Source organism: Anser cygnoides, chromosome 1 (assembly GCF_040182565.1).
Source record: "Anser cygnoides isolate HZ-2024a breed goose chromosome 1, Taihu_goose_T2T_genome, whole genome shotgun sequence".
In the NCBI taxonomy this organism is placed as follows: domain Eukaryota; kingdom Metazoa; phylum Chordata; class Aves; order Anseriformes; family Anatidae; genus Anser; species Anser cygnoides.
In genome coordinates, this window is record NC_089873.1 from 46,954,364 (window position 1) to 46,972,868 (window position 18,505).

Consider the following 18,505-nt stretch of genomic DNA (forward strand, 5'->3'; position numbering starts at 1 on the left):
TTCCTTCCACTTCAGCACAAGGGTATGCAACCTTAAGTACTTCTCACAGGGATTTCATAATTCATTAAAAAAATTCAGCACTTTGAAGACATAAAATATGTATATAATAAATGCTAAATATTTTTACAGTGGTCCAAAGAAGAGGTTGGCTTTTGAATTTCAATTCATTACCTTCCATAAAATTAATGTTCCTTCTGTATTGCATGTCAGTACCTTAGTCATTCAAACATTAATGTGTACAGAACTGAGTAATGAGTTTTGCATGGCTGTACTTCCCACTGGCCATTGATGCAGTCATGAGACATTCTCAGTCGCTGCTGGTCCTCTTTAATAAATCTAGTCACCTGTACTTAAAGGTAATTCAGCTTAATTCTAGACCCTCTAAACCATTAATCCTGGAGGTATGGAGCAGGGACCTGGACCCAGAGCTCGTCTCTTGCATATGAGTGCTTCAAACATCTGCTTTTGTGCACTCTTCTTTCTCCAGTGAATTAAAAATAAGAAGCACTTCCCTTCATTTATAAAAGGGATTGAAGACAGCCTATCTTCTGCTGCTTTAACCCGTAAGAGAGGAAGGTGAAATACGTAGGTGTGAATTCCCTCGGTCAGAGAAAGGCATCAGATTCAGAGCTCCCAGCTCTTGGAGTGAGTGGACTAACCCACAAGGCTCTTTCTGGGGACAGAGGGACAGGGTGGGCAGCATTGGCATGTGTAAGAAAGGATTGATTTCCTGCCCATATTTAAAAGCTTAAAACTTGCTTATGCAGTTACTGCAGTGTTGTGTTACCTGTTCCCAAGTAAGTTAGCACCTAAGCAGCCGTAGATGGACCTGGTGTATCCATACATTTCCTGCCACAGCAGTGTAGGGCTGTTATCACAGAACGGCTATGCCAGGGCCACAGCTGTTTGCAGGAGGCACCAGGCACCACTGCTTGAGGGCAAGTCCTCAGGAGGGGCAGGACTGAAGGATAACCTTTGTCTCCAGAATATCAAGGTGGTGAGAACCAGCTGTACGATAAGACAGCATCACGGCAACCTTGTGCCAGCACCCTTAGTGCTGGAGAGAAATTAAATGTCTGTTAGCATGCAGTGCCGTGCTAATTTATCTTATTCCTTTCAGGACCTCAGCAAGTGTGTCCAAATAGCACTGCAATATGTTTTCTTGACTGCCAGATGCTTGGGGATGCTGCACCTGGCATGGAAGTGCCTTCACTTTTACACTTTTCTTGAAAGGCTGAGGCACAGCCTCTGGTAGGCATCACAGTGATGGGCATGGCTGGAGCATCCAGAAATCAGTTTTCTAGACATACAGACGAGGAGGAAAAAAAAAAATAAAAAGGTAACTACTGCTAGGTAGTTCAGCAGGAGTCACTGGAGTGGTGCTTGCTGCTGGCCTTACACTGAGAGCCCTCTGCATCACTAAGGAAACACAAATAATTTTGAAAACAAGATAGGGAAGAAATTAACTGGATATGGGAAAATTTAAAAATAACTGAAGCAGGGGGAAGGGATGTGTGTGCATGCACTTCAAATTATGAAGGAAATAAGGGACAATTAACAACATTAGGCAGCCACCAGCCTGTCTGGCAACACGCAGTAGTCAGTGCAGAGGGTGCCAGCCTGCCCTGACAGTAACCAGAGCTGATAACCTAGTCTGTCGCCAGCCAGGCAGCCAGGTTTCAGGCTGCTGAAGGTAAGAGCAAGAGCCATATTTCTGAGAAGAGCTGCGCTTTTGGGGTTATCTGTTTTGAGCATCGATGCTGAATTCCTGCTGCTGCTGCTAAGAACCAGCAATGCACACTCTGCTGCTGTTAAATTACTGATACTTTAATTGCTAGCTATTCTGGATGCTGCAGTTGCATTTTTCATGTGTGTTTAGTGCTCTTTGTTGCTGCCTGCCTAAGATACTGTGGGCAGCTCCTACATCTGATGCTTTGTTTTAGTTGCCTGGCTACTGTAAAATGTTATCTTAGCTTTTGCTAAGGTGTCAGGATGCTTTCTTGATGATTGTCCAAACAAGGAAATATGTAGCGGATGCTGGTGAATGCTGTGCTCGTCTAGCTCTGTTGCTTTTGCTAGAGATGCTACAGTATGCTTACTTTGCTTTGCCTACTACACACTATCTACAAAATAATGTAGAATGCTGAAAGAAACCTTTTTAATTGCTAAGTGGGGGCATGGTCAATACCAAAGGTAATATTGTCTGTAACTTTATATGCAAAGGAACTGTTGGTGGAAGGAGATGGTGGCTGACTGCTTCACTTAATTGCAGTGCATTCTTTCCTGGTAATTGTTGCAAAGAGAACTGATCTTTCCTGTTGACTATATTGCCAGATTTTTCCCTCTCTCTATCCCTGTGAAAATCTCCAGCAGAGTGAGATTCAAATCTCAAAACTTAATTGGGGGTGTTGACTTCAAACTTCTTTCCTGCCAAAAACTGAAAATAACCAATTCTTCTGCTCTCTGTGTTTTCTGTTTATGCCTGCATAACTTTCTCTCTTTACATCACCAGCACTTCTGACTAAATTGTTTTCTTGTACTCACAGTTTGAAGCCTCTTCTAACATCTCTGAATAAACTATGTTTCCTTCCAGTCAGTCCAAAAATATTTTGTCAGCAAATAAATAAAAAATTACTTTTAACAGCTGTTTTTCTCCGTTCTTTAATGTTATTGCAAGCCTTTTCTTAATTATTCTTGCCTTTTGGCAGTTGCGGTGCATTAATATTTACAAGATGAGATGTAGTTTTCTGTTTATATTAGCAGTCCTCTGTCTGTGAGATCTGGACCAACCAGAATGCAGGATATCCTTTCTCATCGATTCATCAGGTTCATAATGTAAGATACAGTGATAAATGGCTATGTTGTCACTCTATGGATGTACAGTCTGTCGCCATGCTGTTATCTACGGGTGTCATGTTGTTGAAATTACAAAAAAAAAAAAAAGTTTGTAACTTGTCCTCCCTCTTTTGGGACTATGTGTGCGCGCATCCATGTATCGTGCCGTGTGGTTCGCGTATGTTGGCTGTATGATGCGCATACAGGATGCGGGGGGATTGCCAGCAGCAGTCTCGCTCGGTGGGAGCTTTGATTTCTGTTCCTGGTGTTTTTGTTTGCTCACTTCTTCAAAGCACGAAACAGTGTAAACAGCGCAGTTTGCACTGTTTCACCCCCACACTGTGTTGTTGCTGCCCTTTCTGTCTTAATCTATAGGCTTCGCCTAGCCAAGGAACGTGTTGTGTTTGCAAAGGCAGTAAGGCACTTTTGGGGAATTAGCTAGCATCAGTAGTGCTCTGAATTTTCATAACTTCTGTGACAAATCCACATGGGCTGTACAAGTGAGAGCAAAACCAGTTATCTGTATTGCAGTGTGGTGAGAACAAGTCAGGGGTTCAAACTTCAACAAGCACAGTCATTCAAAGGGTCTGTAAACGTCTCCTGGTTTCTACCATTTAACTGCCTTCTTGCACTATTTCTGGCAGAGAGGGGCCATTTTGGCTACCAGGCTTTAGAGTCTTTTAAAAGGTAGGTACACCACACACCCATCTCTATTATATCAAATATATATATATATTTATATATATATAAAAGGAACTAATAATAAGGAAATAATTAGGATTTGGCTGGCCCGCAGAACATTTAAAATTCTTACAGAGAGAAAATTATTAATTTTTCAGCGAAAAGCAGTGTATCTATGTGTGCTCCAATTTATTGTTGTCATGGCAACTAATGCACGTTACCATAACTAGGCATGAGGCTTTAACAGGTGAAGAGTTAGAAGCTGTAGGCCTTGTTAAAAATGAATACATTCATGCCAATCAAAACTAGGCCTAATTTTTTATATAGCATGGAGGTTTTTTTGACTTGACATTTTAATAAAAAGATGAGGCAGATGTTAGATTTTATAGAAGTTGTAGTCAGATGACTTCTTACCTGTGACTACTACTGCATCCAGGTGCCTTTAATATGAGTCAAATATGGTTCTCGGAGAATTGGATGAATTAGAATAACCTGTGCTACAACAGTAGAAATTACCTAATAGCAGTAGTCTGCTTCAGCAGTTCATTTGACATCAAGTATGTGAGCCCTGAGACGTGCACATCTGCCTGTTTCCAGGCCTATGAAGCACTGCAAAGGCATGAGAAATTGGTCTTTAAGGCCATGACCTTTATGGTTAAAAATTGTCACTGTAAAAGCATTGAATCTCATCCATTCTGGCACCTTACTTGAGATGGCTTTGGTATGTAAATTATTTATCTGCAAAATGTGGAACAAAAAATCTTTTTTGTCAAGGTGACTGAGGCCAGTGAGAAGAAAGATGCTGGCTAGAGACATGGAACACCAGACCACAGGCAGCACAGTGAAAACCACGTGAGAAGCTGCACAGCTGCCTGATGAGATGCAAAGTGAGATGAGGAGTAGATTCTCTCTTCCCTTTCTACTTCATCAGATAGATTAAAATCTCCATACGTATATAGTCTCATAAAAAATACATAAGCTTAAATGTTTGATTCTTTCTTGCAAATATATATTGCAAATTAAATATTCAAATAAGAAAATTCTTATCTTACGATATGTATTTTTAAAAACTAAATCAAATATTATAGTTGGTCCGGTACAACAATTTCCGAACATTTCTATAGTGCTTGAAAGTGTTCTAGGTGCTTATTAAAGACCTGAATCTCCAAACGTCAACACTGAGTTGTTCCACACCAATTCCTCAGATTTACAATTCATATTCTTCTACCCCAGGCTTAACTGTCATCCCAACTCTTCTCTAGGTCAAAGATGTTTCTGCACCTTTGCATTTAAACTGGAGTTAATTGCCATCATGACACAATCATAATCATCCTAAATCTCAGAATTTTAGAATCTGACTGGTGTGAGTCAGCTGAAGAACTTCTCCTTCCTGTAGAGGTTTTTAAGCCCAAATTTATGAAAGTATTTTAGCTGCCTTAATGCAGTTTAAATGCTTTCTTCCCTTTCAATTAAAAAAAAAAAATAGATGGGGAGTATGTGATAGCAATTACATTTTTAAGCATATACATGGATCTGGTCTTTGGAGAGTACCTTGCTGTAACTCAGTCTAAGTAGATAATGAATAGTAGCCATAGTATAGTTTAAAAATCTAAGGACTTTGGTAAGAAACAAATAAAAGGAAATGAGACCAGAAAACTGAATATAAAAGCACTTATTATACAGTTACAAAAGAATTTTTTATGACTATGTATAACTCTTCTTCGCCTTCATCTATCATAATAATATATTACCTATGATGTTTAATTTTATGCTGCTTTTCTTAGTATCTGCTCCCTCTGCAAGAAACACCAGAGTACATGAAAGGTCTTCAGCTGCAGTTGTCTGTCAGGAACTGCAGAAATTCCCCCTCTCTACCTTCCCTTAATCTCAGTTATATTGTGAATTTAGATCATCCTAGAGACATGTATAGCAATATTATTGCTTCTGTTTTGTCTAATTTAAAAGGAGGAGATACTTGGATGACTGTATGTATTTATAGAGTAATTGATGGATACAAATCAACAGTCTCCTCACAGTCCCTCTCTAAGTTTCTTATACACTACTTTTATTAGCCTGATTGAAGATTATTTCTGATTTCCTTATTATTATTGCTTCCTAGCTCCTTTATAAAATTGAACCAATATGAGAGGTAGTCACTGTTTCTCTTGTCACCGCTCTTCATTTACAGGCAGAAGGGATGCAGTTCCCCATGCATTGACTCCCTTTTGCATGAAAGATATTAAATCTGTAAAATGTTGTATTCATTTTAGTCCTTAAGTACCCTTCTTACTTTGCCAGTAGCATCCATTTTCTGTATTCAAGACCAGTGCAACAAAAGGGTTTGGAGCACTACACAATGTCACTTATTCTGTAGAAATACTGCTCCTCCCTGACTGCCATCCCTGGGCTTCCTCGGTGGAAAGACAGATGGTCAAAGGATGTACTTTTATAGCTTCTGTATTCTGAATTTACTCCTGTTCTATCGTAATAACCTTTTGCTAAATGGTTAGGATATATCTCCTGAGATCTGTTTCCTTACAGAGAAGATGCAGGAGTATATCTTTGTTAGAAGAAAGGACTGTTTCAGGTGTTCCATTAGTTACGGCCTTGAACACTTCATGACAGACAGCTGAGCATGCTGTGGAAATTTGTGAGGGATGCAGTCCATCTTCTTTTGTAGTCAAATACAAACTGTATTAATAAGGATACAGATTCTTACCCCTTGTAATATGATTGAAACCATATTTTATAAGAAGAACTGATTCTTAAATCAAATTCTCACTGCAGATTAAATATGATGAAGGGTTTTATAAATTACTGGTCAGAAGGATTAATTTCTGTGGATAAAGAATGCTAAACACTTGAGCAATTGCTGATGTTTCCCTTTCAAAATTTGAGGTTCAAGTCAGATCCCATAGCATATAAACAACTTAAGTGGGCAAAACAGAAATTACAATGCTGTATAATTTGTAGATGTACTAATAGTGTCAACATAAAGTAGGTTCGACTTGTTTTATGATGTTCACTTGCTTGAAGTTACCATATTGGCAGGGTAATGTTGCTGTTTCCAAATTTATCTCTTGCTTTTCATTGCAGAGTTGTGCAAATGTGTGTCATTTCATTATTTTGTGACACATGAAAATGATGTACTTGTTTTGTTTACTCTGTCCTGATTTAATTAGTAGGATGTGATAGTTTGCCAGACTTTTGAATGTGTTCAATAAGAATTGTTTTCGTGTGTTTTCGATGCTTAACTACTTCTTACTTTAAAAGTCTTAACTTCTAGCCATATTTTGTGTGAAAAGGTGATTCCTTGCTAGTTTCAACACACATTTTAGCAATATTACATACACAGAAAATTCACAAGATATGCACAGTTAAAGAAAGTGGTAGCGTAATCCAAATTGAAAGACTCATATAGAAGAGGATTAAATAGTTTGAGAAAGAACAACTAAGGGAAGAAGAAGGATCAGGAAGGAGAGATCTGATCCCAAAAGTCAGAGAAAGAAGTGGAGTGGAATTCAGAGAGACCAGACCAGATAGGCTAAGGGATGAGTGGGATCGGTGACAGAGGAGAGGTTGGGAAGAGGAGAAAGACGCCATCTATGGGTGGAAGGAGCCTCAAAGGCTTCAAAGGGCCCAAATGTCAGTCCAGGTCCAGTAAAGCCATGTCCAAAATACGTGGTGTCAGATGAAACCCAGACCAGCATTGCTGTGCTGTGGGGATCCCAGTACAGATGCCTGCACTGGCTCTTTTTGAAAGGGAGAAGAGTGCCATGTGAAGGGGTTTGGCAACAAGCTGCAGTCCTGCCCTTGTTCCTTGAGGAAAGAGGGGAGATGACAGCTCTAGGAAGACAATCATTTATCAGTGAGAATGATGCACATGGAAGGGCAGTGTTAGTAATTCTACAATGAGGCATTGAGAGAAGGTGATCAAAGTAAATATTCATAAAGAGATTAAAGAATACCTCATATGTTTGAAGAATGTATAATAAGTCTTCAGATAAAAGCAAAGTCTCAGTTATTTAGCCATTTAGGAAAGTTAGTTATCAGTTATATATGCTGGATAATGGAAGACTTATTAGCTGTGTAGAAAAGCTTGCAAAACACATAGCGGAATTTGTGAATGGCACTTTTGTGCATCTCATGATTTTTTTCAAGTGCTCTCATCCTCATACATATATTGTAAACAGTTATTTTTAAGGAAGATTTCTGGTGCCTAATGATTTTATTCTAAAGGTAAATAGATTTAATTAAAGCATCATTAAACACTACAGTAAATGAGTTTGGATTATAAATTAAGTCATGAAAAATGCTGTAACTAAAATAAGTGAGTACAACTTCTACATGGCTCTATATGTAGAAAATATGTCAATTGATCACAATTATGGAAGGCTACTTTATAGTGAATTTCTGCAACTTTTTTTATATCTTGAGCATCTGATTTTCAGACAGGAGACTGGGGAGAGCCTTCAATTACCTTGCGACCTCCAAATGAAGCTACAGCATCAACACCTGTACAATATTGGCAACATCATCCAGAGAAACTCATCTTCCAGTCTTGCGATTATAAAGCATTTGTAAGTGTTTATAAATTCAGTGGTTTGATTTGGAGTAAATATATTAATGTTAGATTTTGATAACTTTTTTTTAATTTATAATATTTTGTCAATCACTTTTAATGAAACAAACCACTTCCTCTGCAATACTGTAATTATAATAAATGAGAAACAAGCATGCACAGTAATTTTTGCTATGAATTTTCTGATATATTGCAGCCCATGTAGCAATAGTGTTAGGGAAATGACACTATGAATAAGTGGCTAAGTGTTGTAGAAATGACAGTGAGAGAAAACACTCCTACTCCTCATCCTTCAAAAATGCCTGTCTAGTGTTTATAGGACAAATAATAAAACAACATAATATTGAGATCCTTATACCTACCATAATGTTTAGTGCACATTATTTAAAGTGAGTATCGCCTTGCCTGAATTTTTTACACTTATTTTGGGAAATTGAAGTTGGAGGTCATGGTCTGAAGCAGCATTTTCCATCTGTGAGATGAGGGCAAATTCAAACCTCCCCTAAACTGATGACGACTTAAAGTACCAGTAGCAGTCAGTTCCTTCAAGGCAGGGAGTATTTATTTTTACCTCCCAGTAGCTGTAACTCATTCCCACTTCCATTTCTGGAGAAATTTAGCTTCTTTCTACAGCTAAGGAAGATTGGTGTTCTTTGGCTGTTATGCATGCTTGTGAAGGAGGGGAAGGTCTCCTGAAGTATAAAAAAAGACATATTGAGAGACTTTTAAATGAAAAACACGTTTCTGAAGCCTTGAGTTTGCTTTGTCAATGGAGGGCAGCTCGTTCTTCTGCAGATCTCAAGAGGTGCCTCAGCCTACCTATTTAAACTGCTATGTTTCCCCTTTTGGCTTTACTGGAAAGCACTGGTAAAGTTGCTGAAGATGCTTCCATCTACTTGGGATCCACACAGCTGCATCCTCTTTAGAAGAGGGCACCTAATGAAGCAAGACTGATATTTTTAAAAAGAAAGGGGCTAAATATTTTTTGTGCCTTTAGCATAACAGCTGGAGGTTAACCACTTGCCCAGGATATGAGTTTTAGGTCCTCTTCACCTGATGGGACTTGGATCCAGAGTGCTTTTTAGGATAATGCTCTGTTCACGAAGCACTAGGGCATTTTTGTGGAGAGCTGGGGGCTACTGAACCTGATTTAAAACATAATTCAGAAAGGTAGAAATAAGGAACTAAGTAAGCACAAGTGAGAGCCTGGATCCCACTGAGGAGGGGCAGAAGGGTTGTTACAGGCCTGGCTCACTAAAGTGCATCTGTATCTTCCATAAGACCTTCATGCTGTAGAAATTACCACAAATGGAGTAACTGTCCCTGTTCAGTAACAGGAACCTCCCAACTTCCTCAGGAAGACATGGTCAAAGTCCACCTCACCTGTTCTTGGGCCTTCTCTCCCTGTGCAGCACCTGAAATTCAATAGGCAGCTTAATGACTTCAAGTTTTCTTAATGTTTTTGGTATAGTGAATGGGTTTATCTGAAGAGGGCCTCTTAACTCATTCCTTGATCCAGCAATAAATTCATAATTGGATGTAATCTTAGCACTAGATTGATAGGCATATTGATCATTGAAGTAATTAAGTTGGGATTAAAAGGAAAAAGGGACTATCAAAATATCCAAGTTAGCAGTGGTGAAGGAGACATTTTTCTTCCCGAAGGACCATGCATCAATGAACTGTCTTAGCTCCCTGAGCTGTAACGACCTCAGCTTTATAGAGTAAAACACTGGCTTGGAAGTTAGTAATGAGGGTAACTTTCGTTGTATCTCACTTCACTCAGTTGAACTGATATCCTCTACTTTGCTCCCACAAGTTCTGCGTCTTTGAGAAGGAACGTTTCTGAAAGCAAAGCAAGTCAAAGGAAAGTAAAATTCTTTCAAAGAATTTCAGAGTCTTCTGACACCTACCTGGACAGTAGCTTTGTGATTTGTTTGTCAGTTCTTCAGTCCACCCTGGGAAGCATTTTTGAATGCCTGCAGCCGAGTCTTTTTGCCACTGTGCAGATGGTACCAGAGCTGCCCAGGTCTTCTCTTCCTTCCTCTTCTGCCGTGAGCTCAAAAGCAGTTTAGTGTTTTTTTTTGTTGGTTTTTTTTGGTTTTTTTTTTGTGTTGTTTTTTGCATGATGCCTGCCCAACTGGTAGCTTTCAAGCTTCTCAAGCAATCCCAAATCCTTGTGCCATAGCGCATTTGATAAATAAATAAATAAAATTGAAGAACTAAATTGCATCCTTCTCAGAGAAGGCTAATGATTCCAAAGGTCAGACAGCAAAGGACTCAGAGAAAGATACAGTTCAACTCCAAAGGCTTTTGTTTAATTTTCTAATTTCTGAACTTGCTCTAAATCAGTTGCTTGTTTGTAAGGGTGATATCAAGCCATCACATCAAATTAATGCCCAAAACCCTGTTCATGTCACCATCAAACCCCCGGCTGGACTCACAGCTGCTAGACCTACAAATCTTTCACATCTGTGGTCCTGTAGGAATGCCCTTCACTTGTTCCTCTCTGCCTGCACTTATCTGATAGCAGTGGTGTTGCTCACCCTTCTGTTTATAATGCTCTGTAAAGTGTTGCTCACTAATCACCATCTTGGCTACTGCCTACATTGAAATATTTATGCATTTTCTTGCAGGTCAGAGACTCCTGTGGTACACAATGTGAACTGAAGGCTTTAAAGAAAACATCTCAGTCTAGGTCAAGAGACCAGAGAGTTGAACCAGCACACTTTCTGTTCTGTTTGCAGTTTACATTTATCTGTAAATGAAGTTGTATTTTGATCAGTTCTTGTTTGAGGTGAAGCTGGTTCACGCTCTGGTTTGGTTAGGTTGTAGAATCATAGGAGCATTTAGAGTAGCGAAGACCTTCAAGTCAAGATCAAAAGATCATCAAGTCCACCCATCAACCTGACCTACCAAGTCCCATCAATAAACCATGTGCCTTACTGCCTTTTAACTTAAACCACCTTAGGGTATTCCCAAGGGAAGTCAGCGTGGCAGAATGAAATGGGCCAGGCAGCAGTGGTGGGCTGCAGTATCCTCTGGGAAGAGGCTCCTGCCTACGGTGCTGGGTTTCCTCCTGGAGCTCACCTAGCCTGTTCTCGCCAGTGGTATGACTTCTCTTCAACTTACTTAGTTGCTTACTTAGGATGGAAGACTTAAGAGAAGCCGTGGCATTGAAGTGCAGTGGGAATGCAGAGAGACATCTCTGTGCCTGGGAAGAAGATAAGGGGCAGCCTGCTGTCCTCTTTCTCTTTCCTTGATTAAGCCAAACCTGCATGTGACACTATATAGAAATGCAGAAACATCCATGTGCACAGAGCTATACAAAATACATGCACATCAACAAATCTGCATACCTCTAGTGTATAGAGGAGAAATGCAGCCTATGGCCCTTGCACAACCCTGTTGACAGTAACAGGACCACTCTCTAACAGGCAAGAACAGCAGCGAGGACGTAGCCAACTTCATCCCTGGGGAATCAGTGCAACTCACACTTTGTTGAGAAAGTACTGAGTCCCCAGATCTACAAATCCAGAGGAGTGGAGCCTGCTGTTAGGGTGCAGAAGGGAGGGCTCAAAGTGCCCTCACCAGCAAGTCATGCGGTGAGGAAGAGGCAGGTAGGATGTGCATGCCCTCAGAGGTGAGCAGGCTGATTGTGGAGGAAGGTGGCTTTCAGCGAGCTGAGCCAGGACCCAGCACTCACTGCCACCCTGTTCAGGTCCAATAACAGCCTTGAAATAATAGTTCAGGGTCAGTTTTTTCTTAGGAAGCAATAATGGTTTAAGTTAGTTTGCAGCTCAGATCTGTTTTCTGTTTGCTGACATCAGGCTCTGTTTGCTGTTTACACATAAAGTAGTTACAGATTGAGTACAGAGAGGTTAGCATCTCTGCTGCCCTTCATGCCCACAGGATTGTACACATAGCAATACAAGTTTGGGAGATGGCAACTAAAAAAAGCAAACTCTCCATTTTTTAATCAAGTGGTATTTTTCAGATGGAATCTGTAGTATGTGATTGTTGCTTGAGTGACTAAGGTTACAAGCTAGAATACTTTCACATGCTGTTTCAAAGGGCTCCATCTGATTTAATACACTTGCTGTGCATTCCTGTTTCATAGTTTGATTAACATAATTTTAAATGATCTATCAGAGAACAGCAGGGTGGAAAAACTCTAAAACCATACAATATTAAATTGTCTGGTAGAACTATGGTTTTTGAGGCATTTTTAGTGCATTTCTGAAAATGTTTTTCTGTTCTGAAATATTAGCTATGTGAAGTTTAATGGGTTTTTATTTTAGTATTTAGGTTCTATGCTGGTAAAAGAATTAAGAGGCACAGAGTCAACACAGGATGCATGTGCAAAGATGAGGGTAAGTTAGTAAATTAATGTGCTTCTGTAATCTTCATAATATTAAATAATAATAGGTGATGATTACTTGTACTATACCTTTTTTGGTTTTATAATGTTTTGTTACCTATTTGTTTCTGGTGCCCTTACATTTACATTGGCATTCAGTAAGAGGCCTGCTCTGCCTTTTAACTTAGCACCAAAATTTGAAGGTAGACTTTATTTTGCATGTTGTCTAAGAAAAGCAAATGCATACATTATATCCTTTGTTTCCTCTTGAATCTTTGAGACTGTTTCAAAGTACTTTTCACACACTTAAATGTGCTATATTGGTTTCTTTTTATAAACAGAATTGATCCATAACATATACAATAATATATGATTATATTATATATGATAATAAAGATTGAATTTACTATATAAAACATGTACTAGTAAGTATGTTAATGTTACCAAAGTCATTGTTTTTTACATATGTGATGTCTACAATCACATAATCATGCGTGTGCCTTTACTCACATGAGTATTACCATGTATCATGAGTTATGAATTACTTACCCATTTAATGACCAAAGGATGAAAAGGATATCAATTCAGGTTCATCTGTTAATGGAAAAGCAGTTAGACTTCCATCCATTTGGTAAGCATATATTATACTGTAGCTCTTTGGGTTGATGCTGGTTTGTAGAAAATTACTATGAGGGTCAGTCTATCTACAACAAATATAATGCTGCCAGAAACTCAAAACAACACCAGGCCAGCTACCTGATACATTCCCAATTGTAGTGAAGTAAAAACACTCCTGGTTATAGAGATGGCAAACATATGTCTGGCATGATAAAATAATGAAGAATATAATTGTTTCATGATCTACTGAAGATGTAAAAATGTATAGACGAGTGAGTGAAAAACTTCATTTTATGGATCATAAATCTTTTAGACAAGATGCCTCTGAACACTAGATGTAGCATGTGGATCAATTATAAAGCTAGAAGACATGTAAAATTCATGCAATCAGACAACCATTTACTATTGGTTACGTATCTACAGTACACAGACTTCTGCACAAGCTGTTTAAGCTAAGGGCTGGCAGTAATTCATGCTTACTGGATTGCTTGAAGATCCGTGGCTAATCACATGCTAATCATTCCTTACCTGGGCTTAAACTCCTCTTTAAAAAACCAACAACTTGACAGAGAGAGGATCTGTAGTCATATACACGTGTTCTGGGGAGATTAACTGAGGCTGGAAGTGTACCATCTTCCAACTCAGTTTTCAAGCTGTCTAATGTAGCACTTCAATTTTTAAGGAATATCCTTATACAGATCTTAGGGTGGAATTTGACACTATGGTATCATATGACACCTTCAGTAAGTTATTTGACTGAACTAGGAAGCTAAACATCAAAAAAGCCACTGTTAATAATTTATAGCATTTTTAAGATTTTTTTTGGAAATATGCTCTAAACTTGGCAAATTTAAATTACACACCTGAAAAACTGTTTGAAAACAAACGTAATATAAATTATAATTTTTCCATAAAAATAATGGAGTTATACGAACAGTCTGTAGCACCATACGGGGCACTTATATAAACACTATTGCTGTATTGTTTATATATATATTTATATTATATTTTGAAACCATTATGCTGTGAGAATGTTTATTTTGTATTTTAAGGGACTTTTTTATTTTATTTTTATTGCAAAAAGATTTGAATGAAACAGTTCTTAATCAAGATTTTATCTATCCTTTCAAGGTAGTCTATTTTATTCTAAATGTTGGTGTCTTTGAATTGGGTGTTCAGGTTGTCCTAAGCCATGCTGAAGTATTGATGTGATGTTGTCGTTGAAAATATGGATTATTTTATAATTCCATTTTACTTTAAATGTACTGAAAGGGACATTTCATTTACTAAGAAGAGGTTAAAAGTTAGATACGTTACCTGACTGCTTCTCAGGTACTGAATTTTGTCCACTTGTTCAGTCTCTTTTGTATACTCTTATTAATAAGTAAGGTTGTACACAAGGCTATACTAATGTGATACAGCACTGTTTAATTTTAGTATTTGTTTTATTTTACTACTTCTATATTTCAAATACACAACATGTTGAACTTCATGCTGTAGTCTGAAACAGGCTGGGGGCAAAATACTTTACATGTAACTTTGTATCATGTTGTATCATTCCAACAAATTTTTAATCTTTCTGGAGTTTGCCAGATAATTTTTTTTATCAGAAGGTATGAAAATTAGGTATCTAGTATTTCTGTCAATGTGATTTTTGCTTCTTCTTCAACCTAATGCTGTTCAAAATAGTGTTGGTATTCACTGGACATTTTCCTGTCAGCAAGTGCACACAAGGATGAAGGCCTATCAGTGGGAAAAAATCTTGATCTTCCTTAATCATTCATATATACAGAAAAAGCAACAAAAATTACAACTTGCTGACTGCTAATCCCTCCCTGGTAGTTGTGGAGGCTTCCTGAACTTTCAGTTATTGCTATTTATGGTTTGGGTTCTTGAAAAGAAGTGTAATGAGGATATCCCTCGCTTCTCTCCACAGACAGGCTTACAGCAGCCTATTCCTCTTATATACTCTTATAGTTTAAGAGAGAAGGGAGATCCTAAATCTACTATAATGTCTAAGAAAAAAAAAAAAAGAAAAAAAAAAAGAGACAGATGTTCATAGCTGTCTTAATAACTCTTCTTGGCCATCCACTGTGCTTCTCAGCATTGTACAGCTGTATGCTCCAGCAGGGCAGATGATGGGTTTGTTTGGGGAAAATCATGCAGATATATTAGATTGAGTTCTACACAATGGTAGGGTTATATACATTTTTTGTTCCCACCCAAATTGCAGACTCTTGCAGCCATTCAAAATTACAGATATTTGGCAAGAACTGTGCCTATTAGAGGAATTATACTTTATTTTTCCAGTCACATATTTGCGCTCCAAGGATGGATTTATGTTTTATGATTTCCTATTTGTTTCCAGCTATTTTCTCTCATAAACTCCCTTTGCAGTTGACAGTACTGTCTCCTTATCTCCTTTCCTCACCTGTTGTAAACTGACCTTTGTTTCTTGGATATTAAATCTTGCTGTCCTGACCAGGAGATATTTATTAATTATATTTTAGAGATGCCTTCAAGAACTTAGGAGCTTTCATCTTTCCCAGCATGGAATGGGAAATATTATAAGTTGTGTTTTCAGTCAGATTACTGCCTTCACTTCAAATCACCATAGGAACAAGAAGAGAATAAAATGTGTTTACATCAAAATAAAGAAAAGGAATAAAGTTTAATTGCAGCTGGGAAAAGACTTGTTTTCTACAGTAGACTCCATCTGGCATTTACACATCTGAATTCCTTGACCTTGTAGGAAGGGAATGGTTTCGTGCTTACCAGCACAAGTGCAGCAGCAATGTAGATTCTTTCCTTGATGTGATGTTAAATCACTCATGTTGCATACACCAAATTGCACAATCTGAACCAATCAGCCCCCTCCCAAGAGAGAGATGAGATTCTGTTCTTGGATCCTGCTACCTTCCCAAACATTGCATATTTTTCTTAGAAGTTTTCCTTATTAGGAAAGAGGTTCTTAAATTTCAAATCAAAGTTCTGGGGAACCAGCAATGCAATTCTATTCAAAAAGCATGTTCTGACTTGAGAACAAAATGTCAAAGTTGGAATTGTCACAAAATCTGCTTCCCTTATCTCTGGAGAGGAAGATGAAGCAGTGAAGAGGTGACTCTTTCTCTGATAACAGAAAAGTGAGATAGGGTCTAAGGCATTCCTTCCTTACTCCTTCCTACATACAGAAGAAGTTGGATATAAATGACCATCTTGTTTCTGCTAATCCCTTTCTGCTTCTCAATTCCCATTTCTCCTCCAGAAGTAGAAGAGAGAACTACTGCCTGTCACAGGCCTCCTAGTGAAACTAGCCGGTAAAACACCACATCAGGATCAAATACTGCATTTGAGAATGAACAGATTCTCTGATCTCTGTGCTCCCAAGTGGGACCTGTAGCTCTCTATCTCTTGTGTCACCACTGCTTTGGGAGCAGTGAGGTCCTGCAGTGTAACAGGTGCATGGATATTATTCAAAAGGGAAAAAGAAGAGGTGGGAAGTTTTAAAGACATTTAGTCTTTATGCATGTCTACATCATGCCATCCCATGTTCTTCAGAAGACTGTACATCCTTGAACTCTCTGGCTGACAGGAATCCAAGGTGCAGAAGGGCTGCAATGCCCTGTCAGCAGCAGATGAGTGTGTATAGATATTGCAAAAACAAGGAGCTCTCATTCCCAAGTAGATGAGTTGCAGGTGCATCCCCAGTGCAACGTTCATATTAATGATGTAGCTTGAAGGCATCCACTAATTGTAGAGAAGTAAACAGTTCTGTACCACAGGGATTACAGATGTTATCATATTCCAAGAGGTATTAAATTATGTCAGTGAAGCATTTTTAAACCTTTTGGACTGTGAGAAGTTAGTAAATATTTGTTACAAGGCAGACTGCATTTTCAAAATTGGCTTCAAATCTACCAGGTCAAAAGCAAACTTTGTCTTTTTATTTCATCTCATGCATGCTGTTGCCAAAGTGATTCACTCAAAAGGAAATGCTTAACAAGGCTTCATAAGCCTTACATAAGGAACAGACTTACGGATCTGATAGTAGGTGGTATACCAACACATATTTTGAAGTGTGCACTTTGATTCCATTTAGAATTAAGAGCAACTACCAGTATGGGAAAGTGTTCAGACTCTCTGAGTGAAGTCAATTCCAGTACGTAATGGAATAGTAAAATTACCAGCTGCAGTCTTCAGATAGCTATTAAAAAGTAGTATAAGACAGAATTAGGAGATTTGTTTGCAAAAGTAAAAAGCCAAGATGAAATTTTAAGATTTTACAGGCTCATAAACTTGCATGCAAAATTTATTTATGAAGTTGTTAGTGAGTTGGCATAGTTGAATAATGTCTTTTCACTGTGTATTTGCAAGATCAAGTATAATTACATATGCAGTAAAACCTAAAAGTGAACGTGGTTTCATTTTGGTTTCATTTGAAAGCGGAGTAATCCAGTTATAAATGTACTTCTATGTACATATAAGTACATGAAAGTGGTCAAGGTGGCAAAGTAGAAGTACCATTGTATCTTGATTCCTTTTGTCAGAAAATAAATAGATGTGGTGAAAGCATTTTGAGAGTGGGCTGGATTACACCATATGCTACAATATATCAAGTGAATGTGTGAGCACCTTTCTTAGACACCATTCTGTGTGCTTCTTAATTTCTTCTTCAGCTGCTTTGTGTGCATGTATGTGCATAGAGATACTGTGTTTTGTATACCGCAGGCGTATTCAGAAGAGCTGGATTAATGCTCTCAGTTCTGCACAGAACAAGGTATTGCTGTGCAATCCTGTCTTGAAAGGATTAAAAGCCCTTTAGGATTTTATGTTATGTATATGCATGTATTTCCTTTTTAAAAGCAAACAGCTAGTTTATATTTCTGTATTCACAGAAAAAAAAATCCTCTGCTTCTTAAGTCATCATTGACTAATTTGATTTGGTAGGTGCAATGGCTGGGTGGATCTCAAATTAAATTATCTGGAGCTTAGTTTGTATTCTAAATAAACATCTGGCAGTTCTGCACAGCCTTTAGCTCAAAATCAAAATACAGGTAGAAATCCTTCACTCTGGAGAGTTTGTAGTACTATAAAAATCTATTTAGAGTCTACTTGTGAGTAGTAGTTTTGCTTTTTTTCAGTGAAACTAAGGAAAATTCATAAACAGGATTGGAAGTAACAGCTAGAACCCCAGACTGCTCTTTTTCTTCCAGGAAATGCATTCAGAGTTGAACTTGCTGTCTCCCTGTCTGGCCCCCTGCTAGACATGGGTTTGTCACTGTCCTGCATAGTGGCAGCAATGGGTTCAGATGCAGACTGAGAAAGGTGTAAATCCCAGCCTTTACTGTAAAAGTAAGCACCGTAATAACCAGGCAAATATGCAGAAAAGCAGTAGCTCACTTAGAAAGTCAGATGTGCTTGCAGTGTGG

At 38.3% G+C, this 18,505-nt stretch overlaps 1 protein-coding gene across 11 annotated transcripts in view; it reads left to right on the forward strand.

Annotated features, from left to right (window-relative positions):
* The window catches only part of ANKS1B (ankyrin repeat and sterile alpha motif domain containing 1B), a 441,289-nt gene that overhangs the window by 403,821 nt on the left and 18,963 nt on the right, over positions 1 to 18,505 (forward strand). For 8 of the 11 annotated variants that reach the window (XM_048061064.2, XM_048061063.2, XM_048061068.2 and 5 more), the window contains 3 exons: positions 2,761 to 2,835; positions 7,968 to 8,096; positions 12,400 to 12,471. In XM_048061064.2, the coding sequence (XP_047917021.1) occupies positions 2,761 to 2,835; positions 7,968 to 8,096; positions 12,400 to 12,471 (276 nt within the window). The remainder of the gene's footprint in view (positions 1 to 2,760; positions 2,836 to 7,967; positions 8,097 to 12,399; positions 12,472 to 18,505) is intronic. The other 3 variants (XM_066994511.1, XM_048061067.2, XM_013182625.3) reach the window with 2 other exon arrangements.